The 27,714-nt window shown below is 40.5% G+C and overlaps 1 protein-coding gene across 7 annotated transcripts in view; it reads right to left on the bottom strand.

Annotated features, from left to right (window-relative positions):
• Positions 1-27,714, bottom strand: part of FANCC (FA complementation group C) — a 256,029-nt gene that overhangs the window by 39,397 nt on the left and 188,918 nt on the right. For all 7 annotated transcript variants that reach the window (XR_006889046.1, XM_046664110.1, XM_046664113.1 and 4 more), the window contains 2 exons: positions 26,065-26,229; positions 3,586-3,739 (listed from right to left, as the gene is read on the bottom strand). Coding sequence is in view for 6 of the 7 variants with exons in the window: in XM_046664110.1 (XP_046520066.1) it covers positions 3,586-3,739; positions 26,065-26,229 (319 nt within the window). In the remaining variant the exon portion in view is untranslated. The remainder of the gene's footprint in view (positions 1-3,585; positions 3,740-26,064; positions 26,230-27,714) is intronic.

Raw genomic sequence — 27,714 nt, 5'->3', positions numbered from 1 at the left:
ACTGAGGTTCACTTCACAAGATAAAGAATTACTTTTAACTGAGCAATGAAAACTTTCAGTAGGAGAGAGTGTTTTCAGTACGAGGAGTGTTTTCTGATTTAAAATCAGAATAAACAAAACCCCAGACCAACCGGGCCTCCTTCTCCCTCTCCCTGCTCCCCCCGCTGCTTCCTCCCTGCTCCTTGCTCCCCACTGTTCCCTGCTCTCCTCCAGTCCCCTCCCTACTCCCTCCCTGCTCTCTGCTCCCCCCTCCCTACTCTGTCCCTACTCCCTCCCTGCTGCCCCCCTTCTCCCCACGCTCTTGTGGGCAAATCTGTCTGCGAAGGCCAGGGAGCAGCCCCTCTGGGCTCAGCTTGAGGGGCCGGCAGTGTGAGGGCTCAGCCGATTCAGGAGCGAGTGGAGGGCATGGGAACCAGGGTCTGACTGGCCCTGGCATGCTGCAGGGCCACCAGGCACAGCGCCACCCTGCCCCCAGCCAGCACTTTTCATTCAAATGCAGAATGTAAACAATAGCTTTCTGGGCTCCACAAACACAACTGTAACTGGAAAACACAACATCCCTCTGATTCGGGGCCAGCCTTGGGAAACCAAACAGTGCCAAGAAAGCTGCATAATTAGCAAGTGGCTTTCACTGCTTTTGGTGACATCAGTTTCTAAGGTCAGGTCTGAAGCTATGGACTACAGTCTTTCAGTGCCTGCTCTGTCAAGGGAAACACAAGACCATCTGCTTTTGAAAAGTGTCAGCCTGCACAGTACATGACAAACTGGGGTTAATACTGCAATTTATTTTGGAGCCAGCAAATGCAGCAGGTGGTCATGTACTTGGGGGGACAGTCCAGCCCATGGAGCCAGAGCGAGTCTCAAAAGTAAACAGGTTTTACAAACTTATTTTTATTTTAGAAGTCAGAAACATACATATGCATCTAGAACTCAAGTGCTGTTGGACTAGCACCTTATTATTCACGGCCCTGATGGAAAGGACCAGGCCTCTGGTCCCCGAGAGGCCGAGGAACACTTGGGGAGATCACTTTACTTTGTACAACCTCTACCACACTTTTATCTTTTGTTTTTGTAACATTTTGGTAACTATAGAATTTCCAGGGCTAATTCTGGATAGTCCCAAGAGATGGAAACATAATTAACAGTGCTCCATATAAAATACACGTTACGTGGACCATCACACTTTAATTACTCTCAGAATACAACTCTAACGTAATAGGCATCAAGTTTCTTCTGGAGGAAAGCACAGCAGTCCCATGCTATCTGAGTCTTCAAGATCTCTCTGATACTTCTGCATGGTCCTGTCACTGCCCCAAGATACTTGCTGAGATAAATGAGTCAGATGATGCAATTAGGAAGCAGGTTCTTCAGGTTACCCTTCTAATCGCTCGGTCACTCACAGGCCTATTCCAGCCTGCTTGGTTTTCTGACACTGCAGGCCCAGGATGCCTAAAGAGAACAGCCCACGCCAATCACAGACTTCCAGCTCCGTATTGTAATTACCTCCTTGAACCATAAGGCACGGAGAGGTCACATCCTGCCAATGCCACAATAAATTAAGCCAAATAACACCCTCTGGAATCCCCCTTTAACCATAATGGAGGCTCCAAATCGCTACGCACATGATCCTGATAAATGCTTTTGTAAATCAACTGACTTCGAAGCGGTTTGACGGAGCGAGATTAAACTATAAACTGGAGACTGGAGGTTAGACACTGGAACGCCTGCTCCCTCTCTCATCCACGGCCCTGTCCTGTGCTTAGTGAAGTGCTGCTCAGGCCTCAGGGCTGCAGGTTAGGAAGGACGGAGAGAAGGTTCAAAGAACAAGCACAAGGTTGCAGAATGAAACCACCTTAGAAAGGCTGACGGAACTCAAATTTTTCTACAGGGAGAAGACAAAGAAAATTTAATCAGGACCTTGAAAGCAAAGAAATAGCTCAGCAACTATATTTTGCCACTGAAAAAGGACCAGAGAAAATTCAATTCCAGCATGCACATTTAAGTTAGAAATAAAGAGATTTACCTGATAATAAATGTAATACTTGGAATGGGCTAGCAGGGAGCTTCTAAAAGCCTTTGTTTATTTTAAATTTTATTGCAAATATTTTTATATAAGGTGTATTCTTATTTCTTGCCTTAATAATATGAAACTTCTGAAGGATGAGGTCAAGTAGTAATTTTCCTAAAAAACCTCTCTTTGGGCTCTTTCATTCTTTATGCCTATCTTCCTTCCTTCCTTTCTTTTTTCCTATCAAACATTGTAAACTTCCAAATAGCTGGGTCCCCCTCGCACACAGGTGAAAGCAGCATGGCTAGTGGCGCCTGCAGTGCTGCCCAGGCACCCTGGAGGCCCCGGAGCGGAAGGCAGAGGGGCCCAGGAAGCAAGGGGAAGGCAGGCATGGCCAGGCCAATCACATGGTGAGCTGGGGCAGAATGTGTGGGACCTATAAAGAGAAATGGGATATGGGAAGAAGCCAATTGATTAAGTTATGATTCCCTTGCAAGTGTGCAAAGTGAAAGAGGAAGAAAGAAAACAGGAAGTTTCAACTGAATTAAATAAACAGAAGGTGCCTGGGAGGTGGGGGCTGTGTAAACTCGGCCAGCCTCGGAGCGCTCCATGCAGAGCTTCACCCCGCAGCTCTCAGCCCAGGGGGGAAAGTGAACACTCTCCTGCCCAGCTTCCTAGCCACCGACTTAAGGTCTGCCTGTTCACCATTTCCCTCTGAACTAATTTTCTCCATCTGTACAAGAGGAGGAAAATCTCTGCGCCGTTATCTCTCCCAGGTTACGAAAGCTAATGAATGAGAAAACAAGTTCGAGTCCGCTGAGGTCCCTGCAGGACAGATGCCCCGGGAGCACGGCACCTGCAGTTTCCAAATTGTTTCTTCCAGGGTACACTGGTCACTATTCCTGTTCTTATAAAGCGCATATAAATCCCCAAGCTGCCTCCTACAGAGGGAAAACGCCCCGACTGGTCAGGTTCTGAGCCCAGCCCGCCTGCCGTGGGATGCGAATGTGGGGCCCTTGACTCCCCAGGACTGAGAAGTCCCCAGTATGAGAGGAGACGAGGGAGGGAGCCTCTGCACAGAGGGAGGGTTCAAGGCTGGCAGGCTTACACCAAAAGAGAACTTACAGAATTCTTAGTTGTTTTTGTTGTTTTAACCATATTTGTGGGGTTTTGTCTTGAGTGTTTTATTTTTCCTGTAGTGAAGAGCTAAAAATTTATTTTTTGAATATTTTTCTTTGTTAATTTATTCCTCCTCTTGTTTATAAGATCTTCATTTTTTAAAACTTACTTCTCATGTGAAAATAAATACTGTTTTAAAAAAGTGTGCCCTAATATCAATTCTGGTGAATAAGCAGTATAAAGTGCAACAGTAAGAAGATCTCGAATCTCCGTTTTCAATTCATGCTCCAAGTACGCGGAAAAGCCCCTACATGAGGTATTTTTAAACTAAAATGTAGATACATGATCATTTTAAAAGGCGCCAACTGCTCTCGTTTACACTTTCCCCTGCTTTGACTGAAAGAGATGCCCAGCATCCTCCGTGAGGACGTTCCTCCTCACCAAAGCCCAGCGCGTACCAGCAAGGAATCTCTCACGAAGCGTTCGATCCTCAGAAAATTTCTCTCACTGGAGATTAGCTTTTCGAAAAGGTGCAGCATTGCTTTTTCAAGGCTGGGAAGGTGCCGAAGCCAGAGGCAGACTACCGCGGACGTGGGGAGAGAAATCTTCTTCCTTTCAGTAAGAAAGAAACAAAATTTTAAATACAAATGGGTTACTAAAGAAAGAAGATTAAGAGAGTTCAAAATGCAATAACAAATCCAATTTGTGAATCTTCCTCATCGTCACAGCAGCACTTAATATTTACAGTATCAGTGAATATCTACCAAGTATTCATTTGCAAAATAATGTGAATATGCTTCTGCTTCAACTCAAGAAACTAGAGAAATGCTCAAAGAAATGCTTTCAAAAAGGATAAATATATAGTGTTAGAAGAAAGAGAGTGATAAAAAAATCAGATGGAAAAGGTCTTGAGATATTCAGGTAAATGCAGTCCCTAATTTAAGACATAAGTATGTTTGAAAGTGCATCATAATGGTTAACATGTGGAGTCAGACCCGGGTCTGAGTCCTAGAGCCACCACTACTAACTATATGACCTTGGGAAAGCTACTTAACCTCTAAATCTCAGTTTACTCGTCTGTAAAATGGGCCTATCTTCCTCATACTGTTGCCAGAAGAATCAAATGCAATGACAACACATTGCACAGTGATTGATACCCAGCAAATGTTCAATAACTGAATTGTAAATCTGTTGCTTGAAAGTTACAATACGGTTTCCTTTAGTAACAATTTCATGAATGGTGGTTATGGCTTGGTTGGTCCATAGTTGATCCACAGCATGACGCTCTATAGACCCCAACCATTTTGTGTACTATGTTTCTAGAAGAAAATGTATTTGGAGGTTCCTCCTGTGTCAGGTCAGTGAATCAGCGGAATGTACTTCCCCTCCTGGGAGGGCGGACGAGGGAGACATCTATCTAAACGGAGCTGCTGGTGGTGGCCCTGGCACAGCAGCAGGGCTGTCCCCACAGGGCCTTCCTGGGAACACTGGGCCTATTCTGGCCTGGCGGCACTTTCTTCTTTGGTCTTTCTTCTTTCAGCCATGCTTGTCCAGGGCCTCTTGCCCTTTCACCTGCGCCATCACACACAGCAGAGCACTTTCTAGGTTCTGCCAAAGATGTTTACTCCTTTAAATAAGAAAAACAAAAGCTGGGGTCACAGAGGTCCCCCGTTACCCAACAGCCCCTTCAATGTCTTTCCCCTCACCATCACTTCTGGGCCATTTCTCTGCAGGAGCTGGCGTGAAGCCCAGGGAATGGGTACGGGGGCAAGAAATGAACAGGCAGTAGACACAGGGCAGCAATTTCTACTGGTTCCTATTTTTCTTTTCCTTCAGTGTAACTCCTGTAGACCTTGTCCTGGATTAACTCTAGGGCAAGACTGGAAGAAGCTGAAGAGTTGGAGAGACTGTCACAGGAGCGGGCAGAGGGGCAGGAGAAAGGGTGGGAGAGATGGCCCTCTTCCCACTCTCTTTCTGGTCTCACATTCTCACCTTGAACTTCAGCTCTTCAGGGGAGTCTTGCAGGGTCCCTTCCCCCTCCCTCTCTACACATGACAAAGAAGAACTGCCACGGTGTCCCCAACCCTGCATCACCTGGCACATTTTGGGTCCACACTCTAGGTGTCCTCTAGTGTGGCATCGGTGCTTTGGACTGCCATTGCCATGCGTTGGTGTTAGTGCCATTAAGTGGATTCCGACTCCTAGGGACCCTGTGTCCGACAGAGCAGAACGCTGCCTGGTCTTTTTGTACCACCCTCTCATCTTCCAGAGCTGCAGCAGACAATGCTCTGCTGCTATTCATAGGGTTTTCATGCCCAATATTTTTGGAGGTATGTGGCCAGTTCTTCTTCCTAGTCTGTTTTAGTCTGGAAGCTCTGCTGAAACCTGACCACCATGGGTGACCCTGCTGGTATTTGCAACACCGATGGCAGAGCTTTCAGCATCGCAACATGCAGTCGCCACAGGGTGACAACTGACAGATGGGTGGTGTGGTTCCCTGACTGGGAAACGAACCCAGGCCATGGTGGTGAGAGAGCTGAGTCTTAAACCAGACCAGCGGGGGCCCTGCAACCTCCCCTATTATACTCAATGGCAAGGAGCTGGTGATCACTCATTCAAGGAAGATAACTTGAGCACTTCCTGTGTGGTACTCAGGTGCCAGGTACAGGCCAAACAATTGGGAACAAAACAGACCTAGTCTGTACCCTGAGCAGTCCAGGGCCCATCGGGAGGTATACAAACATACACCAAATTGTGATGAAGGCAATGAAGGAGAAAGACAGGCTGCGGTAAGAGAGAATAACAGAAGGGGCTCAACTGAGATCGGGTGCTCAGGGACGGCCTCTCCTGCTGAGTTGGGATTAGCTAGGTGAAGAGTAGCAGGAAGAACATTCTAGCAGAGGTAACAGCAGCCATGATGGCCCTGAAACAAAGAGAAAAACCCTAGAGAGAAAGGCAAGGTAGCTTGTGATGAGGCTTAGGGGTACCACAGGAAGGTAAGATTTGGGATTCTATTCTATGATTATTTTGGCCAGACGGGTTTCAAGCAGAGGAGTGCTAGGATCCCAGTGACAGTTCAAAGATCACTGGGACTACTGAGTACAGGGACTAGAGTAGGAGGGAAGTGCAGGCAGAACAGAAGTGCAGGGGGAGCGGGTGCTGGCCGGACCCGGGTGGCAGTGGAGAAGGAGTGAAGAGCACCTGAAATCTATTTTAGTAGTACTGTCAAGAGAAACTGGCAACAAATTTCATGAGAGGTGGTGAAGGTGAGGCAGGAATCAAGGTTGTCCCAGGTTTCTTGAGCAATGAGGTGGATGGACATACCATTTACTCAGATAGAAAGAAGGGAAGATAAGATTTGTGAAGGATTTACCAAAAGCTCAGTTTGGAGTATGTGAATTTAGAATGTCTGAGGCACAAACAGAGATATAAGATAGGTCCTTGAATATCCAAGTTGAAAGTTTCAGGGACTGGTCTGGGCTGAAGATACACATTAGGGAGCTGTCAGTTGGCGTGGAACAGCACGAGAATGGAGGAGGACCCCAAGGGAGAGAGGTCTGAGTGGGGGGAGAAGAGGCCCTAGGTCTGTGTCCTGAGGAGTGCCACATGGGCAGAGAACGTGTCACCAAGGAAGAGAAGGCAGTAACCAACACTGCTGAGACTGAGGACACAGGGATGGAACCACGAGTGCTGCGTTGGGCAGGCCCTTCGTGACCTCCCCAAGAATACTGTTTCGATGGTATGATGGAAGACAAAAGCAGAATCAGTGAGGAGAGGAGGGGGAAGCGCGGCCGGGACTGCAGACAGGCCTTCAGAGGGCCAACCGTGAGGGGAGCAACACCAGGAGGCTGTGTCGGGGGGTCTTCTTGCTTGTGGAAGGTGGTATTTTAGGGCAGCAAGGCTGACAGCAGATGGGCCAGATGCACAGGAGATGGAAAGGCTGAGAGACCAGTAGCTGCCAGTTATTAAGGGCTTACCTGGAATGATGCTGAGCATTTCACTTGTATTTTAATCATAACAACTCTACAAACCAGGCATCATTATTATCCTTATTTTATTTTTATTTATTTTTTGGTGAAGAAGATTGGCCCTGAGGTAACAACCATTGCCCATCTTCCTCTTTTGGCTGGAGGAAGATTCGCCCTGAGCTAACATCTGTGCCAATCTTCCTCTATTTTTTGTATGTGGGACACCACCAGAGCATGGCATGAGGAGCAGTGTGTAGGTCCATGTCCAGGATCTGAACCTGTGAACCCCGGGCCGCTGAAGTGGAGTGGGTGCACCTAACCACTACGCCACTGGGCTGGCCCCTATTATCCTTATTTTAGAGACAAGGCAATTGAGGTCAGAGAGGGATCAAGGACTCACAGCTATGAACTGAACCCATAAAGTCTGATGCTAAAGTTGGTCCTGAGCCTCTGGTTATATATAAGCCTCTCTACCTCTGCAGGTAGGAGAGCGGAGGGTACTGCTCAGAAAATGGGGTTTGGGCTCAGAGGAGTGTACAGAAGGCATTTCCGGGTGAGCCAGATGCCTGGACCCTGTGTTCACTCCCTTTGGTGCTTAGGGAAGTCTTTTCAAAGTCCAGGTTGTCAGCCAATTTTAGCCACATTAACAGACCCCTGGAAAAGGGGTTTTGTCCAGCTTTCTAGAAGAAGTAGAACACCCCTTGGGAGTGGAGGGAGAGTGCCTGTAGCCTCTGTCACTGAGCCAGACAGCCCCGAGGGATGGGCAAGCTCTGAGGCCCAAGGGGGAGAGCCTGTGCTCAGTGGCTTCCCCGCCCCACGCTGCAGGGATGTCTTGACCTGCTCTCACCACACCTTATCTTTTCCAGAATCCATATGAAATAAATATGTCCATCGTTAGAAAAGTTTCTCACGTTAGTAAGTTCTTCAGAGGCAGCACCATTCCTAAGTTCTCTGAGCAGCTGTGTGCATTAAGTGTGATTTCTACCATTAGGTCACGGGTTGGGCAATGCCCAGCAGCACAAAGGTATGAGCTGCTGAGAACGAGCAGTATTAAATATGAACAAATGGAAAAAGGAAGTCACTGTAAAATGGCAGTACCATCAATTATCTAAATTAAAAGATCCTGTTTAGTTACAAATTGACAGAAGAGTTGCAATAGTTCTATACTCAAGCCAGTAAGTACACAACAGTTTTGTTCTCTTCTCAGATACAGTGTGAAAAATGTGCATGGTACCAATTGTCTTTTTATTACCCTTGATTCAGAGCATACTCTATAATTGCTGTGAATGATTAAATTTATGGATGTATGTTTAATATTTGAATCATCTATTAACAAAAAATCTATTTTTCTCTAAAACATCAAAGACTTAACTGTTTATAATCAATGTTGGGTGAAGAAATCACCAAAGCAATATGATTTTAATATACTTGCATGACAGAATTTGGTTGAACCAACACATTCATATTATATACAATGTTCTAAATGTGTACCACGTTGGTTCTGAAATAAAAAAGGCAAATTACAATATATGTCAATTATATCTCAATAAAACCAGGAAAAAAAGGCAAATTACACAAGAAGAAATGCAAATGGCCAATAAAAATACGCCTACTTTCAACTGCGTTAACAGTAAAGAAAGGTAAACACACACATCAAGGAGACGTCATTTCTCCCCCTTGCGTCCGCAGATGTTTGGAGGAACGACAGCACCCAGCACCAAAGGCGCTGTCGGGACAGGCCCCTCAGAGGCAGGACAGGGAACGACTTTGCCCTTTGGTTACGTCATGTAGAGCCACCTAATAAGTTATAAAATGCACATATCCTTGGCCTTTGTAACCGTATTTTTGTGAATCTGTTTGGCTGAAATAAAAGCACCAGTTGGAGGATATTTACTGCAGCAATATTATAAAGACAAAATTAGAAACAACTTGAATGCATCCATTGGCAAATAATTGAATAAATTAAGGTCTGTTCATATCAGGGAACATGTTCCTATTTTATAAAAATGAGCTGGAAGTATATCCCTTGAGGGATATCCAAGATACCTTGGTAAAAAAACCTACTTAAAAAAAGAGAGACAATTATTTCATATAGATTTCTATATGTTTACAAGGGTATAAGGTATGGTTACCAGAAGTACTGGCGGGTGATAAGGAGGGAATAATTGACATTTTCTGTACATACTTCTGTATTGTATTGTTTGATCTGATAAAATCAATGTATATTTCTGTGGAAATTTTAAAGAGCTAATAAAGTGGGACCAGCCCTGTGGCCGGCTGGCTAAGTTCGTACACTCCGCTTCAGTGGCCCAGGGTTTCACGGGTTCGGATCCTGGGTGCGGACCTAGCACTGCTCATCAAGCCATGCTGAGGCAGCGTCCCACATAGCACAATCAGAAGGACCTATAACTAGAATAGACAACTAGGTACTGGGGGGCTTTGGGGAGAAAGAAAAAAAGAGAAGATTGGCAACAGATGTTACATTAGGTGCCAATCTCTAAAAAAAAAGAAAAGCCAATAAAGTAAAAAAAATTAAAAAATGTTTTAGGGACACTGAAAAATTTCATTCTACTCAACATGTGTTAGTCATCGAAACTCTAAGGCTGTCTTTTTTCTCATCTAACTATACTTATCCCAACCATCTAGTCTGGATAGTGATCAAAATGACAAATTCAAGGAAAACAGGATAAGATAAAAACTTGGCTCTCCAAAATTCCTACCTAATCACGGGAAGTTTTCTGTGTTATAGCTATGTTTTAGGAAAATGATAGGGTGTTTGCAACTTATGTATAATACATTGTAATTTTCTCCTTTAACATATTCAGGATAGGCACCCAGTCAGTCCTTATATGTACAACATCTGCGTTTCGGTAACAATTTCTGACACAAAGCAGGAGCGCCTAGACAGGACACTCTGCCCTGTCCAACATCTGCTCTTAGACTCTTCTAGACAGATGCCTTCCTGACATTCAGAAAACTGTACTTAGTTCCCCCCAAATACTCAATTTAGCAAGGCAGTTGTTTGCCCCATCGTCTCTAAACAGAGGTAGTAGGTAAAGAAATTGGTCCAGCTGCTTATTAAATAATTTAGTTTCTAAATGTTTTATATGGAATTCAATTCTTTGCAAGAATGGTCCCTGCTGAGGGCGGTGCCCGTCGGTAGGGAAGATGGAGGAGGAAGAGAGGAAGCAGTTTCCTCACTCGAGACAAATGCACAGTGTCTGCCTTTCCAAACCAGAAAGGTATCAGGGCTGTCTGGGCTGCCGAGGAGCCCACAAAAATAGGGATCAACTTTTCTCAGAACCACTTAATTCCAAGAAACGGGAAAGAAAATCTCTATTACATCCCAAGGGTGCATTTCCATGAAAACTTGATCTAAGAAGTATATCCAGTTTGAGGGACCTGAGCCATTATTAAGACTTACACGTGCAGAGAAATCACTTCTCAAAGCAAAGAGCAGCAACGCGAAGGAAATACCCACACCCAAACCTACTGGAATGTCCATTACAAACCAATACCAGCAAATTCTTATTTGAAAAGTAAATTTTCAATGACTAACTTCGTAACCACACCTTATTAGGGTAAAAAAAAAAAGGAGGATGTCAGGTGGTTTCAATAAACAGATGAACAGAAATGGGAGTTTTAGTTACTTCTGATTCTTTGCTAATTTGCTGTCTCTGGTATTACACTAGCCTTTCCTCGCTCAGACACTCATCTATATTATTTGACAACATTTATTTTCTTATCTGAGCTGAAGAAACACAAAACTAGAAGCTTGGCTGAAGGTCAGCCTTTTCTTATAATTTATTTTCTTTTCTTACTAAGCATCTTCGGAAGCTGTATTAGCTCTTTCAGCAATGGGAATTTAGGCTACATCTGGCCTTAGTTCAGTGATATTTTCATTAGGAGGAAAAGAATTAAGCTTGAGAAAACCTAATAAAACTATCAAAAATAGTATAATTATTATGAAAGTCAATAATAATAATAGCAACATGCTAGTAGTTATTGAGTTTTTACTCTAGGTGCTAGACACTATGCTAAGCATATGACAGGCAGTGGACCCATTTAAATATGTCCCAGTGTGCATGAGACAGGTTTATGTCTGTTATTCCACTAAAATTATAAAAGGCACCCCTTTTAACTCTCAAAAGCGTTATGGTCTAGATTATAGATTATCTGGTCACCCTATTTCACACTCACAGTTACCCAGTGAGGTCAGCTGGTTGATCAGTCATGCATCCACTCTTTCTTTCATTTGTTCATTGGCTCATTCATTCCAGGATGTAGAAAAAACAACTTCTCAATATTTTTGAAGCAGTGGATTTAGATTTACCTTACAGGGAATCTCATACTGAATTACTTGTACTCCACAGACTTATGAAAGGATTTCAGCAGCACTCCCACAAAGGTTTTACACAATCTGCAGCCTGCAGGTGGCTATGATGGCAGCCCCAGGGACAGACAGAAGTTAGGTTTAACATTCAGGCCAAGAAATGAAAAAGTTCCTCTAGGTTAGCTAAACTGCAGAGGGGGGCAAGCAACTGCTGTTTAAAAGAAGATAGGCAGCCCATTTCTGAAAATACATGACTGTATTTGGAAGCCAAGGCCAAAGACACCCAGCCAATTGTATAACAGATGAAATTCCACTGGCGTATTGTGGTAAGCAAAGAGTTGGAAGGCTAAACACAGGGCAGGGCACATTGGTCAAAGAAAGTATGTGGTTTCTAAATGACCACGTAGCACATGTTCAAGGGGCTGGAGGAAGAGGGGTGTTGGGTGTGGGGGTGGTAATTTGCACTGATTGATTGTATCAGCTTCCCCATGTCAACATGTGGCTGGGACGCTCTGTCTATGGGAAAGTGTCCATGGAAAGGCTCCAGCCCTTACGCCACTGCTTGGGGAACTTGCTGAGCTGAAGCCATAGGAATTGGACAAGTTGAAGACCACCCAGCATTTCTGGACAGTCTGTCCCCTATGGATTAGCAGACATAATTTTCCAAACCAAATAAATCTTATTAGTTGCTGAGGGAGAATGTGCTATCGCAAGTAAAATAAATAGCAAAGGAATGCGGGCCTACTCATGGAGCTGTTGCCCTTAGCTTTCCGTCTGAGCACTGCGAATGGAGTAAGAGTGGCTAATTCTCTAAGCACATCTCTTCCTCACTGCCAGTAATTTCTGAAACAGCTTTGTGGGGCTTCACAGAGGATGCCAAGGGGCCTTCTCCTCCCGTTTCCCTTTAATTCAACTCTTGTTGAAAAAGTCAGACTGGAAATAGAGGTTGCTAAAAGCATATTCTTTGATGTAAAATGTATTACTAAATAAATCAGAAATAGAGCTACCAAGGTGAAAGAAAAGAACATTTTACTTAAAAGTAAATACTGTGAAAAATTGCTTGGGAGCGTGAAAAATGAAAGTTGGTGGGGTAAGCCATTAGAATCCGAAGTGTGTCCTCAGGTAGATGACGAGAAGGGCATGTGTGTGTGGAGCATACTCATCACATCATACTCACTTCCAAATTGATTACCACTCAGTATTTTACATAAATAATACAGAAAACAGATCAGACTCCTCAGGAAATTCAGACTTCTTAGGTAAGTTTTGACAGAGGTTTAGAGCAGGTAGAGAAAAAGACTACCTATTTTTTAACCATGAAAATTATGTTCTGACCTTTTTTTTAAACATCAAATGATTTAACCTTCCATTTCTCTTTCTAAATCTTACCTCAACAAATTCCTGCATTATAACATTTCATATAAAATGAAATTAAAATATACATTCTAATTTTTAAGAATTATATATGAAAAAAAGGCAAATACTATACTGGTAACTACTTCCTCTGAATGAAAGCTTTTGAGGTCTTGATGTTGTTCATCTTCCAGATGCAATGACATAATAAAAACCAATTTGAAGATGGGGAGAAAATATACTTAGCACGGCCAAAAATCCAAAACAAAATCAACAACACAATAAAACTTTAGGAATAAGAAATGTCTAAAACGTATATGTGGAAAATATATAAAACACTCCCCTAAGCTCAAGAAAGTAAACCTGAATAAATGAAAGACATAAGTGTTCTTGGCCAGGTGGACAGAAAGCCTTAACATCATAAAGACACCAGTTCCCCCTCAGTTAATCTATATATTTAGCATGAACCGTCCCCCAGATAACATTAGCCGTCTTTCCTGAAGCTAGACAAGTTGATTTCAAAGTTTATTTAAAAGATAAAACAAGGAACCATAGCCAGAAAAACACTGAAAAAGAAGAGAAATGAGGGGGAACTAGCTCTATTTTATATTAGGCATTGTTAGAAAGACTCTACTATTAAAACGAAGTTGCACTGGTGAATGAATATACATCAGGCCAAAGAAAAAGAAAATAATACTATAGACCCAGCTGCATACAGAAATTGCAAGAGCATCTTAAGTCAGTGGAGTGGTTGGTTGCACCCTTTATCACACTCAAGATGGGAGAATGCTCTATAACATAAGAGTAGGGAAAAGCAACCATATTACTTCAACAAATAATTTGCAAAACAAAAACAAGAGGGATTGGGAACCTACAGATTGAAAGAGACTTTTAAACCTAGCCACCAAGTGCAATGTGTGGACTTTGGACTCTGATTCCAACAAACCAATTGAAAAAAAATTGAGACAATCAGACAATTTACTCTCTGACTAAATATGTGATGATGATAATAAATTAGTGTCAATTTTTAGACATATTAATGATATTGTAGTTATATTTGTTAAAATGCAGCATATAGAGATTTCGGTTTCCTGTTCTGCATGTAAGGAGCTTGGAAGTCACTACTCTGTCCTAACAGCAGGTAAAAAGCAGAACAGACTAAAAAAATCAGCGACTCTTCTTGCATCCTTAAGAGAGGAGAGGACACAGGGCAAACCTTGGCCCCCAAGACCAGAGAGGCAGATAAGTGAATACAGGGAATCATGGCTTACTGGAGCAGAGATCTGCAAGCAGAAACCATCATAGGAACCAGTGCTCGGGAGGAAAACATGAACTGTAATTAGCAAATGGCTGGAGACTTAGTGTGGACAACTCTGAGAGTTAAAAACTCAAGGGGGACCTGGTCATAGAGGGGCCCCAAAAATATTGTGAGATAATATTGTGAGCTCCAAGTGCTCAACCACGTTCTTACAGTAAATACTGGAGAAAACTCCACTCTGCTTTAGGCAGGAAGATGAGAAAAAGACCCATTTTCAAACACAACCTAGCACTCTGTTCTTCCTAACCAGGCCTGCCCTCAGGGAAACCAGTTAACCAAAGCCTGACCTACCGGGTGTCATCAGAGCCTAACTGACCTGGAGAAGGCAAATAACCAATTCCGGCCACTCTAGCCATCCTGTCCCACCTAAGAGGGCAGAAAAAACTGAGAAACTTGTGAAGTTCACAGTCCACAGGTATAAACTCACTAATCATAAGGCCACAGAAGGCTTCCCCTCCCACGTCACCACCACATTACAAAAAGCCACATTACACCAGTTCCTTTTACCTAGTACGTCATATCCAGCTATCAAGCAAAAAATTACAAGGCACATCAAAAAGAAAAAAACATAATTTGAAGAGAACAGAGCAAGCATCAGAAAGAGACATGGTAGGGATGTTGGAACTATCAATGTGGGAATTTAAAACAATTCTGATTAATATGCTAAGGGCTCTAATAGATAAAGTAGACAGCATGCAAGAACAGGTGAACAACGTAAGCAGACAGATGCAAATCCTGAGAAAGAACCAAAAAGAAATACTAAAGGTAAAAAAACATTGTGACAGAAATAAAGAACACCTTTGATAGGCTTACTAATGAACTGGTTGAAGAAAGAACCTCTGAGCTAGAAGATGTATCAATAGAAACCCTGAAAACTGAAAAGCAAAGAGAATAAAGACTGAAAAAACCAGAACAGAATATGCAAGGAATGTAGGACAACTACAAGATGTAACATACAGGTGATGGGTATAGCAGAAGGACAAAAAGGAAAGAAAGGAACAGAAGAAATACTCGAAACAATAATGACTAAGAATTTTCCCAAATTAATGTCAGACACCAAATCACAGATCCAAGAAGCTCAGAGAACATCAACCAGGATAAATTCCAAAACATTACGCCTAGGCATATCATTTTGAAAGTACAAAAAAAATCAAAGATAAAATAAAATCCTGAAGGAAGCCAGAGGAAAAAAAATCTTACCTATAGAGGAGCAAAGATAAGTTTACAACCAAGTTCTCAGAAACCAGGCAAGCCAGAAGAGAATGGAGTGAAATATTTAAAGTGTTGAAAGGAAAAAACCACCATCCAGAATTCTGTACCCTGTGAAATTATTTTTCAAAAGTGAAGGAGAAATAAAGACTTTCTCAGACAAGTAAAAATTGAGGAGATTTGCTGCCAGTAGATTTGCCTTGCAAAATATGTTAAAAAATAGTTCTTTAGGGAGAAGGAAAATAATATAGGTCAGAAATTCAGACCTACATAAAGAGCACCGAAACTGAAGGCAAAATAAAAACTTTTATTTTTCATTTTCTTAATTGATGTAACAGACAACAGTGTGTTCAAAATAATAATAGGAACAATGTATTCAACTATATATGTTTATCTATATATGCTTATTTATGCTTATATATAAATGAAATGAATAACAGCAATGATACAAGGGACAGGACGGAGGAATTAGGATTGGTTTGTTATTATAAGGTACTTACACTATCTGTGAAATGGTATAGTGTTATTTGAAAGAAGACTTGGATTAGCTATAAATGTATACTGCAATCTCTAGGGCAATTACTAAAAAAAAAAAAGGAATGTAACAAATATGCTAAGAAAGGAGATAAAATAAAATCATATAAAATGCTCAATTAAAACCACAAAAGGTAACAAAAAAGAGTGGAAGACAAAAAGAGGAACAAATAACAAGGGCAACAAATATAAAACAGTAACAAATGTAATAGATATTAATCCAACTATATCAATAATCACTTTGAACCTCAATGGTCTAAATGCACCAATTAAAAGACAGAGATTGACAAAGTGAATCAGAAAACAAGGCCCAACTATACCTATCTACAGGACATGTACTTTAAATATAAAGACACATACAGATTAAAATAAATGGATAGAGAAAAATATACATTCTAACACTCATCAAAAGAAAGCAGGAGTAGCTATATTAACTTCAGATAGAGTAGACTTCAAAGCAAGGAAAGTTATCAGGAATAAAGAAGCTCATTATACAATGATAAAGGGGTCAATTCTCCAAGACAACATAACAATCCTTAACTTGCATATGCCTATCAACAGAGTGTCAAATTATGTGGGAAAAAAACAATAGAGTTGCAAAGAGAAATAGACGAATCCACCATTTTAGTTGAAGACTTCAATATTCCTCTATCACAAATGGACTGATTCAGCAGGCAGAAAATCTGTAAGGACATAGTTGAACTCAACAGAACCATCAACTGGATATAACTGCCATCTATAGACTGCTCCATCCAACAACAGCAGATTACACATTTTTCTTAAGCTCACATAGAACATTCACCAAGACAGATCACATCCTGGGCTGTGAAACACAGCTTAACAAATTTAAAAGAATATAATTCATACAACGTCTGCTCTCAGACCACAATGGAATTGAACTAGAAATCAATAACAGAAAGAGAACTTGAAAATCCTAAATTACATGGAGATTCAACCACACACTTCTAAATAATACAAGGATCAAAGAAGAAACCTTAAGAGAAATATAAAATTATTTTGAACTAAATGAAAATTAAACACAACATCAAAATTTGTGGGATGCAGCAAAAGCAGTGCTTAGAGGGAAACTTATAGCACTGAATACATATTTAGAAAAGAAGAAAGATCTAAAATCAATAATCTAAGTTTCCACACCAGGTAACTAGGAAAAAAAGGGCAAATTAAATCCAAAGTAAGCAGAAGAAAAGAAACAATAAGAATTAGAGCAGCCAGCTCCGTGGCTGAGTGGTTAAGTTCGCGTGTTTTACTTCAACAGCCCAGGGTTTTGCCGGTTTGGATCCTGGGCATGGACATGACACCACTCATCAGGCCATGCTGAGGCGGCATCCCACACAGCACAACCAGAGGCACTCACAACTAGAATATACAACTATGTACTGGGGGGCTTTGGGGAGAAGAAGAAGAAGAAAAAGAAGATTGCAACAGATGTTAGCACAGGTGCCAATCTTCCAAAAAAAAAAAAAGAATTAGAGCAGAAATCGATGAAATTGAAAACAGGAACTCAACAGAGAAAAATCAATGAAACCAAAAGTTAGTTCTTGGAAAAGATCAATATAATCAATAAACCTCTAGCCAGGCTAACTAAAAAACAAAAAGAAAGGACACAAATTATTAACGTCAGAAATGAAAGAGGAGACATCACCACAGATCCTACAGGCATTAAAAGGCTAATAAAGGAACATTATAAACAATTCTATGCCAACAAATTTGATAACCTAAATGAAACAGACCAATTCCTTGAAAGACACAATCTGCCAAAACTCACACAAGAAGAAACAGAATGAGTAGGCTTATATCTATTATAGAAATTGAATGAACAATTAATAACCTTTCAAAACAGAAAGCACCAGGCCTAGATAGACTCACTGCTGAATTCAACTAAAGATTTAAGGAAGAAATGATAGGAATTCTCTACAATTTCTTTCTAAGGATAGAAGCAGAGGGAATACTTCCTAACTCATTCTAGGAGGCCAGAATTACACTAATACCAAAAGCAGACAAACACATTACGAGCAAACTTAGAGACCAATATCTCTCTTGAACACAATAAGAATTAGAGGTACACAGGTACAAAAATCCTCAACAAAGTACAGCCAGCCCTCCAAATCCATGGGTTCGGCATCCACGGATTCAACTTACTATGGATTGAAAGGCCTACAAGGCTGCATCTGTACTGAACATGTACTGAACATTTTTTCTTGTCATTATTCCCTAAACAATACAGTATAATAACATTTACATAGCATTTACATTGTATGAGGTACTATACATAATCTAGAGATGATTTAAAGTATATAGGAGAATGTGTGTATAGGTTATATGCAAATACTACACCATTTTATGTTAAGGGAATTGAGCATCTGCAGATTTTGGTATAAATAGGGGGTCCTGGAATTCCTCACAGATACCAAGGGACAATTTTCCTAGCAAACTGAATCCAACAATGTATAAAAAGAATCATACATCATGACCAAGCAGAATTTTTCCCAGGTATAGAGGGCTGGTTCAACTTTGAAAATTAATTAATGTAACCCATCATATCAACAGGCTAAAAAAAAGAAAAAATCACATCAACAGATGCAGAAAAAGCATAAAATCCAAACCCATTCAATAGAAAAACTCTCAGTAAACTAGATATAGAGGGGAACTTACTCAAATTGATAAAGAATATTTCTAGTTAACATCATACTTCATGGTGAGAAACTTGAATCTTGCCCACTAAGATCAGGTACAAAGCAAAGATCTCCCCAGGCACCATCCTTTTTCCACATCATACTAGAAATTCTAGCTTATGCAATAAGAACAGAAAAGGAAATAAAAGGTATATGAATGGGAAGGAAGAAATAAAACTGTCTTTGTTCACAGATGACAGGCTCTTCTATGTAGAAAATCCAAAAGAACTGACAAAAAACCTCCTGGAACCAATAAGCAATTATAGCAAAGTTGCAGGATACAAGGTTAAAATACAAAAGCCAATCACTTTCCTATATACCAGCAATGAAGAAGTAGAATTTACAATTAAAAAGAAAATACCAGGGGCCGGCCCAGTGGTGCAGCGGTTAAGTTCACACATTCCGCTTCTTGGCAGCCCGGGGTTCACTGGCTCGGATCCCAGGCGCAGACATGGCACTGCTTGGCACGCCATGCTGTGGTAGGCGTCCCACAAATAAAGTAGAGGATGATGGGCATGGATGTTAGCTCAGGGCCAGTCTTCCTCAGCAAAAAGAAGAGGAGGACTGGCAGTAGTTAGCTCAGGGCTAATCTTCCTCAAAAAAAAAAAAAGAAAATAACATTTACATTACTATCCCCAAAAACAAAATACTGAGGTATAAATCTAACAAAAATATGTACAGGATCTATATGAGGAAAACTAAAAAACTCTGATGAACAAAATCAAAGAACTAAACAAATGGAGAGAAATTCATGGATAGAAAGAACAAAATTGTCAAGATGTCAGTTCTTCTCAACTTCATCTATAAACTCAATGTAATCTCGCTCAAAATTCTAGCAAAGCATTTTGTGGATGTCAACAAACTGATTCTAAAGTTTATATGGAGAGACAAAAGACCCCAACACTCAACACAGTATTGAAGGAGAAGAACACAGTTGGAGGACTGACTTTAAGACTTCTTATAAAGCTATGGTACTCAAAGCAGTGTGGCATTGAAAACTAGGCCAATGGAACAGAATACAGAGTTCAGAAATAGACCCAAATAAATATTGTCAACTGAGTTTTGAAAAAGGAGCAAAGGGAATACAATTGAGTAAAGACTGTATTTTCACACAAGATACTGGAACAACTGGACATCCGCATGCAAAAAGAAGAATCTAGACACAGACCTTACACCCTTCACAAAAATTAACTCAAAATGGATCCTAGGGTTGGCCCAGTGGTGCAGCGGTTAAGTTCACACATTCTACTTTGGCGGCCCGAGGTTCGCCGGTTCGGATCCCGGGTGCGGACATGGCACCGCTTGGCAAGCCACGCTGTGGTAGGCGTCCCACATATAAAGCACAGGAAGATGAGCACGGGTGTTAGCTCAGGGCCAGACTTCCTCAGCAAAAAGAGGAGGATTGGTGGCAGATGTTAGCTCAGGGCTAGTCTTCCTTAGGAAAAAAAAAACCACCTAAGAGAAAACCAAGATGACCCTGAGTTTGATGATGACTTTTACATACAAAACCAAAGGCACACTCCATGAAAGAAAGAATTGATAAGCTAGACTAACCAGGAAAAAAGAGAGAGAAATAAAATAATAATTATAAATGAAAGAGGAGATAGTTTTTAAAACTGATACCACACAAATACAAATGATCATAAGAGACTGCTCTGAACAATTATACACCAACAAATCAGGCAACTGAGAAGAAATGGATAAATTCCTACAAACATGTAACCTACAAACATGTAACCTACCAAGACTGAATCATGAGGAAACAGAAAATCTGAACAGACCAATTACTAGCAAGGAGACTGAATCAGGAATCAAAAATTCCCAACAAAGTCCAGCCAGATGGCTACACTGCTGAATTCTACTAACATTTAAAGAAGAATTAATACCAATCCTTCTCAAAATCTTCTCAATAAATAGAAGAGGAGGGACCACTTCCAAACTCATTTTACAAGGCTAGCATTACTCAGCTACCAAAACGATGCAAAAACCTATAAGGAAAGAAAATTACAGGCCAATATCCAGGATGAATATGCAAAAATCCTCAACAAAATATTAGCAAACCAAATTCAGTAATACATTAAAAGGATGATACACAATGACCCAGCACAGAAGGATGGTTCAACATCTGCAAGTCACAGTGACACACCACATTAATAAAGTGAAGGATAAAAAAACCATCTCATATCATTATCTCAATAGATGTAGAAAAGCATTTGATAAAATTTAACAGCCATTCACGAAAAACATTCTCAACAAAGTGGGTATAGAGGAAACGTACCTCAACATAATAAAAGGCATATATGACAAGCTCACAGCTGACAACATACTCAACAGTGAAAACCTGAAAGCTTTTCCTCTGAGATCAGGAATAAGACAAGGATGCCCACTCTCACCACTTTTATTCAACATAGTCCTGGAAGTCCTAGTCAGAGCAATTAGGCAAGAAATAGAAGTGAAAGGCATTCAAATCTGAAAGGGAGTAGTAAAACTGTCTTTATTTGTAGATGACATGATATACATACAAAACCCTGAAGACTCCACCAAAAAACTGTTACAACTAATAAACAGATTCAGTAAACTGTAGGATACAAAATCAATGTACAAAAATCAGTTGTATTTCTATACATTAACAATAATTTACCTAAAAAAGAAATTAAGAAAAAAAATCCCATTTATAAGTGCATCAGAAAGAATAAAATACCTAGGAATAAATCTAACCAAGGAGGTGAAAGATCTGTTCACTGAACACTATAAGATATTGATGAAAGAAATTGAAGAAGACACAAATAAATGGAAAGATACTCAGTGCTCATGGATGGGAAGAATTAATATTGCTAAAATGTTCATAGAAACAAAAGTGATCTACAGATTTAATGCAATTCCTATCAAAGCTCTAATGGCATTTTTCACAGAAACAGAAAAAAACCCTAAAATTTGTATGGAACCACAAAAGACCCCAAATAGCCAAAGCAATCTTGAGAAAGAAGAACAAAGCTGGAGGCATTACGCTTCTTGATTTCAAACTATATTACAAAGCTGTAGTGATCAAAACATGGCATTGGCATAAAACAGACACACAGATCAATGGAACAAAAGAGAGCACAGAAATAAACCCACGCATACATGGTCAATTAAATTACTACAAAGAAGCCAAGGGTATACAATGGGGAAAAGATAGTTGCTTCAATAAACGGTGCTGGGAAAACTGGGCAGTCACATGCAAAAGAATGAAACTGGACCCCTATCTTATGCCACATGCAAAAATCAATTCAAAACAGATTAAAGAATTGAATGTTTAAGACCTGAAACCATAAAACTCCTGGAAGAAAACACAGGAGATAAGCTCCTTGACACTGGTCTTGGCAATGATTTTTTGGATTTGACACCAAAAGCAAAGACAACAAAAATAAAAATAAACAAGTGGACTACATCAAACTAAAAAGCTTCTACACTGTGAAAAGCTTCTACACCATCAACAAAATGAAAAGGCAACCTACAGAATGAGAGAAAACATTTGCAAATCACATATCTGATCAGGGATTAATATCTAAAATATATAAAGAATCATATAACTCAACAGCAAAAAAACCCAAACATTCCAATTAAAAAATGGGCAGAGGCACTGAATCAGACCTTTTTCCGAAGACATACAAACATCCAACAGGTACACGAAAAGGTGCTAAACATCACTAATCATCAGGGAAATGCAAATCAAGACCACAACGAATATCCCCTCACACCTATCAGAATGGCTATTGTCAAAAAGAGAAGTGACAACAAGCCTTGGCGAGGACATGGAGAAAAGGGAACCCTTGTGCTCTGTTGGTAGGAATGTAAATTTGTGTAGCCACTATGGAAAACAGTATGCAGCTTCCTCAAAAAATAAAATTAGAACTACTATACGATCCAGTAATCCCACTTCTGGGTATTTATCCAAAGGAAATGACAACAGGATATCAAGAAGATATCTGATTCTCATGTCTATGAGAGCATTAATCATAGTAGTCAAGGTATGGAAACAACCTAAATGTCCATCAAAGGATAAATGGATAAAGAAAATGTAGTTCACACATACGTACATGCATATGTATATACATGTACATATATATACAGTGGAATATTATTCAGTCATGAGAAAGAAGGAAATTCTGCCATTTATGACAACAGGGATGGACCTTGAGGGCATTATGCTAAGTGCTATAACTCAGACAAAGACAGTACTGTATGATACCACTTTACGTGGAATCTTAAAAAGCTGAATCACAGAAACAGAGTGGGGGAAACGAGGAGATGTTGGTCAAACAGTACAAGCCTCTAGCTATAAGATTCCTAAGTTCTGGGGATCTAATATACAGCCTGGCGATTACAGTTAATAACACTGTAGTATATATAGAAATCTGCTAAGAGAGTAAATCTTAAATGTTCTCATCACAAAAAAGAAATGGTAACTATGTGACGTGATGGAGCTGTTAGCTAACCTTATGGTGGTGATCCTTTTGCAATATAAAACTGTATCAAATTAACTCATTGTACCTCTTAAACGTAAACGACATAGTCAATTAGATCTCAATAAAGCTGGAAAAAGTATAAAAATAAATAAATAAATATTCTGATATTTTTCTCCTATAGACACAGAAAAGAGAAACAAGAACATGGAAACAAAACAAGAAGTGAATACACTTTGCTGTCTTACTTTGCAACGCTATTTCCAAATGTTTTGAAAACTTTTCTAAATTTTATTTAAATTATTTTAGATATAAATATATTTATATGTATTTTATATTTTTATTTATATATAAATATAACATTTTTAGATTTTCAAAAGAATTTAATGATATTTTATTCAAAAGTAAAATTTATTTATAATATATTTTCTTATATTTGAGAATGGACCATCAGCTTTACAAAAGAGAATTAAAAGATTCGCTTTTTCATTCCCCAGCTGTTTCACTGGGAAAAGATGAGACCAATACATCAGAGATTTCTCTGACTCATGAAAGGGAGACATCTACTCCAAAGGAAGTGGGCTGAACTGTGTGAACGAAAAGCAAATAGGAGGAAAGTTATTTTTCCCTTGGCTTTATAGATGTTAATAATTTACCTTATTGTGTCTTATTCAATAGAATGTTTTCAAACACTATTATAGTGCTAGTTAATTGTGGCATCAATTTGAGACCAATCATTCAGAGTCTAAACAAAAAGGAATTAAATAATTCAAACATAGATGTGATAAGTTAATACTTTATCAACAGAACTGTACTTCTGCCTTAAAACAGAATCTCTAGATATGGCTGGACTAGCCGTGTTGCTTGTATTCATCTGGTATCAGCACCAACTAAGGACAGGAGGGTTTTTTTTTTTTTATTTTAAGGTTGGCACCCGAGCTAACAACTGTTGCCAATCTTTTTTTTTTTCCTAATTTTTCTCCCCAAATCCCCCCAGTACCTAGTTGCACATTTCTTTTAGTTGTGGGTCCTTCTAGTTGCGGCATGTGGAATGGCGCCTCAGCACGGCCTGAGGAGCGCTGCCACGTCTGTGCCCAGGATACAAACCAGAGAAACCCTGGGCTGCCGAAGTGGAGCGCAGGAACTTCACCACTCGGCCACGGGGCGGTCCCAGGACAGGAGTTCTTTTAGCTGAAACCGGCAATACATACATGTGGTATACAAACACTTAAAGTGTTCAGTAACTATTTTGAATCTCATGGTTTCTCCTGAGCATGATGTTTGTACTTATGGTGCAAAAGCAACAGTGTTTTAAAACTGCTGTGCCTCACATGAATAAAGCAGGGACGGCAGCCAGTGTGTTCCTCACCACTCCATGAGCACAGTAAAGACACTGCCAGTTTCACATAAAAATGTGTTTGATGAAGCAGTATCAAATATTACTTTTATTAAATTTTACCCTTGAGAATACCTTTTTTTTTTTTGGAAGATTAGCCCGGAGCTAACATCTGCTACCAATCCCCCTCTTTTTTTGCTGAGGAAGACAGGCCCTGAGCTAACATCCATGCCCATCTTCCTCTACTTTATATGTGGGATGCCTGCCACAGTGTGGCTTGATAAGTGGTGCACAGGTCTGCACCCCGGATCAGAACGGGCAAATCCTGGGCCGCCAAAGTGGAACGTGCAAACTTAACCACCGTGCGGTCCCCAAGAATACTTTTTATAAAAAAAAATTCTGTGTGGTGAAAAGGAAAATATGCATAAAGCACTTCTGTGACATAAAAATAATGGTTGTCTGGAGGAAAAGCACCTGCGCAACCATCTGAGCTGCCAGATCAATTAGCCACGTTTTCTTTTCATGGAAATTTTAGTTGAAAGCATGACCAGCAGACAAATGATGGTTATTCAAACTTAAGTGTTTGGCAAATACTTTATCAAAAATTAGCACAGTCATCCTAGTAGGAAAACAACTAACAGTATTTGTAGCCAACACTAAATTTGAGTTTTTAAACAGAAATTAGAATCTTGGAAAATTTGTTTCTGCCAACATGAGCTTGACAGCTCCCCAATACTTACAGACATTTCTGATAAGATCAGTGGTGAGAGGAATGAATGTCAATTTTGATACTGTAAAAAGAGTATGTCAAATGTTTAGAAGATCTGCATAACTTAATGAACCAATATTTCCAAATGAACCACGCGTGAGGCTATGCAACCCTGCCTGGGAAAAGATCCATTGAAAGTACAAGATAGACCAACACATTTTCATTTAACAGGATGAAAAGCTCATTCATATAATTTCAGATTCCACATTGCAATTAACCTTTAAGAAACTACTATTTTCAAATTCTGGTGAGGTATCCAAGGAAACTATCTACAATTATCTGAGATGGCTATTAAAATATTCCTCTCTTCCAGCTACATTATCTGTGTGAGGCTGGATTTTCCTTCATATACGTTAACCAAAACAGCCTATCACACCAGACTGAATGCAGACTATATAGGGAACCTAGCTATCTTTTACGTTAGACAATAAAGAGATTTGCAAAAATGTAAAACAATGCCATTCCTATTAAACATTTTTTTTTCTTGGAAAAGATCATTGTTTTTCATAAAAATACGCAATTTGTGGGGCCAGCCCTGTGGCATAGTGGTTAAGTTCAGCATGCTCCGCTTTAGTGGCCTGGGTTCTTGGGTTCAGATCCCAGGTGTGGACCTACACTACTTGTCAGCCATGTTGTGGTGGCGTCCCACATACAAAACAGAGGGAGACTGGCACAGATGCTAGCTCAAGGATATCTTCCTCACCAAAAAAAACCTATTTGTGTTAACATGTAATCAATTTATTGTTATTTTAAAATGAAATAACACATATTTTAAAAACTTATGTTTTAATTTCAAGTGTGATAAATATTGATAAATATAACCCACATTAAAAAAACCCTCATTGTGATCCTCAATAATCTTTCAAAGGGTAAAGTGGTACTGAGACCAAACAGTTTGAAAACTGCATTTCCAACATACTAAAGTATTCTAAGAAAAGGAAAAACAAAGCTGACAGGTTATTAAATAGACATCACTTACAGCAAAAAGGCCTCACTCACAGCATCGAAGAACTCAGGCCAGAGCACCTCCTGAGGTTCACATCCATGGCAGGTGAGCAGCGCCTCCACCAGGGGTTCAAAATCCGGCAGAGTAATAAGCGGGACACAAACTCGTGACAGGGCCCTCACTCGTTCAGGAGTCATTCTACGGATTAAATAAGAAATAATTGCCCAAATCTTAGAGCCACATGTAATTTAAGACATAAAATCTTCATGCTGAAAAGACTGATGACAGGTCACTTGCTTTGCCCTTCACAGAAAGAGGGCTACCCTAACACCATCTATGAATTCACCTCTCTTACTCAATTCTCTAAGAAGAAACTCTAGCTAAAGTTCCCATTTTAACATCACTCATTGTCAGGTCTTTGGCATAACTCTCTATAGGCACCTCCAACTTACCATGCCAAAAACAGAGCTCCAGAATCGGTTCCCCAAATGTCCTCTCCCCCCGAGTGCTCCCTATCTCATTTGCTGAGGCCAAAGCCTTCCAAGCTCCTTCTCGACTCCACCCTTTCTCTCACGGCCCTTGTCTGCTCCAGTGATAATTACTGTCAATTCATTTGACTCCTTCTCTGCACTTCCATCACTGCCCCCTTAATTCAACATCACCTCCAGCCTGGGGAACTGTAGGAGCCTCCTAAGCTTCTCCCCGCTTTTGCTCTCAGCCCCACTGTTCATCATCAGAACAGTTCCAGCAACCTTTTACAAAGTCAAATCACTTCACTTGTCTGCTCAAAGCGTTGCAATAGCTTCCCGCCTCACGCAGAGAGCACGCCAAGGCCTTCCACGATGGGGCCTCTTCTGTTTCTCTGGCTTCATCTCCTTGCACTCTTACCCTTGCTCATTCTGCTTTGGCCTTACAGGCCTCCAACTACTCCAGATAAGGTCCTGTTGCTCATTCTGCCTGGAACACACGGCTAACTTCATTTCATATAGGTCTCAGCTCAAATGCTGCTTTATGTGAGGGCTTCCCTGACCATCCCATATAAACGCACTGAACAATACCATAGCAATCAGCCACATGTGGCAATTTAAATTCATATTAATTTAAATGAAATAAAATTCCACTCCTCAGTTGGACTAGCCACAGATCCGGTGTTCAACAGCTACGTGAGGCTACCGCTTACAGTATTGGATGGTGCAAATTTACAGGACTTGTCTATTACTGCAGAAAGCTCCACTGGACAGCAGAGCTTAACACAGCGAGTGCCCTCCCACCCCACTGTGTACTTCCCCTCTCTCTCTCACCCTGGTTCACTTTTCTCCAGGATCCTCTTCATCACTGAGCTATATCGTATTTACTTGTTTACTGTTCCTGATCTGGTCCTCCCTGCTGGCACATCAGCTCTACGAGAGCAGGCACTTTTTTCTGTTTTGCTCACTGCTCTATTCCTAGCACGTGGGGACAACTCCTTACACACACTACATGCTCAAGACGTAGATGTTAAATGAAGAAGTGAACTAGAGATCAATAACACGAAAGTTTGAGATGTATGCTATTAGATCTTTTTCTAGGTATTTTCATACATATATAGTCATAAATCTAGAAACTTAGTGTTGTTTTGTGAAACATAAATGGAACCACGATATAGAACACACAGTCCCTCGTTTTTCTTTACTTGCTGCCTAT

This window comes from Equus quagga, chromosome 6 (assembly GCF_021613505.1).
Source record: "Equus quagga isolate Etosha38 chromosome 6, UCLA_HA_Equagga_1.0, whole genome shotgun sequence".
NCBI lineage: Eukaryota > Metazoa > Chordata > Mammalia > Perissodactyla > Equidae > Equus > Equus quagga.
The sequence above is the reverse complement of the archived record's forward strand: the minus strand, read 5'-3'. Positions and strand labels throughout refer to the sequence as shown.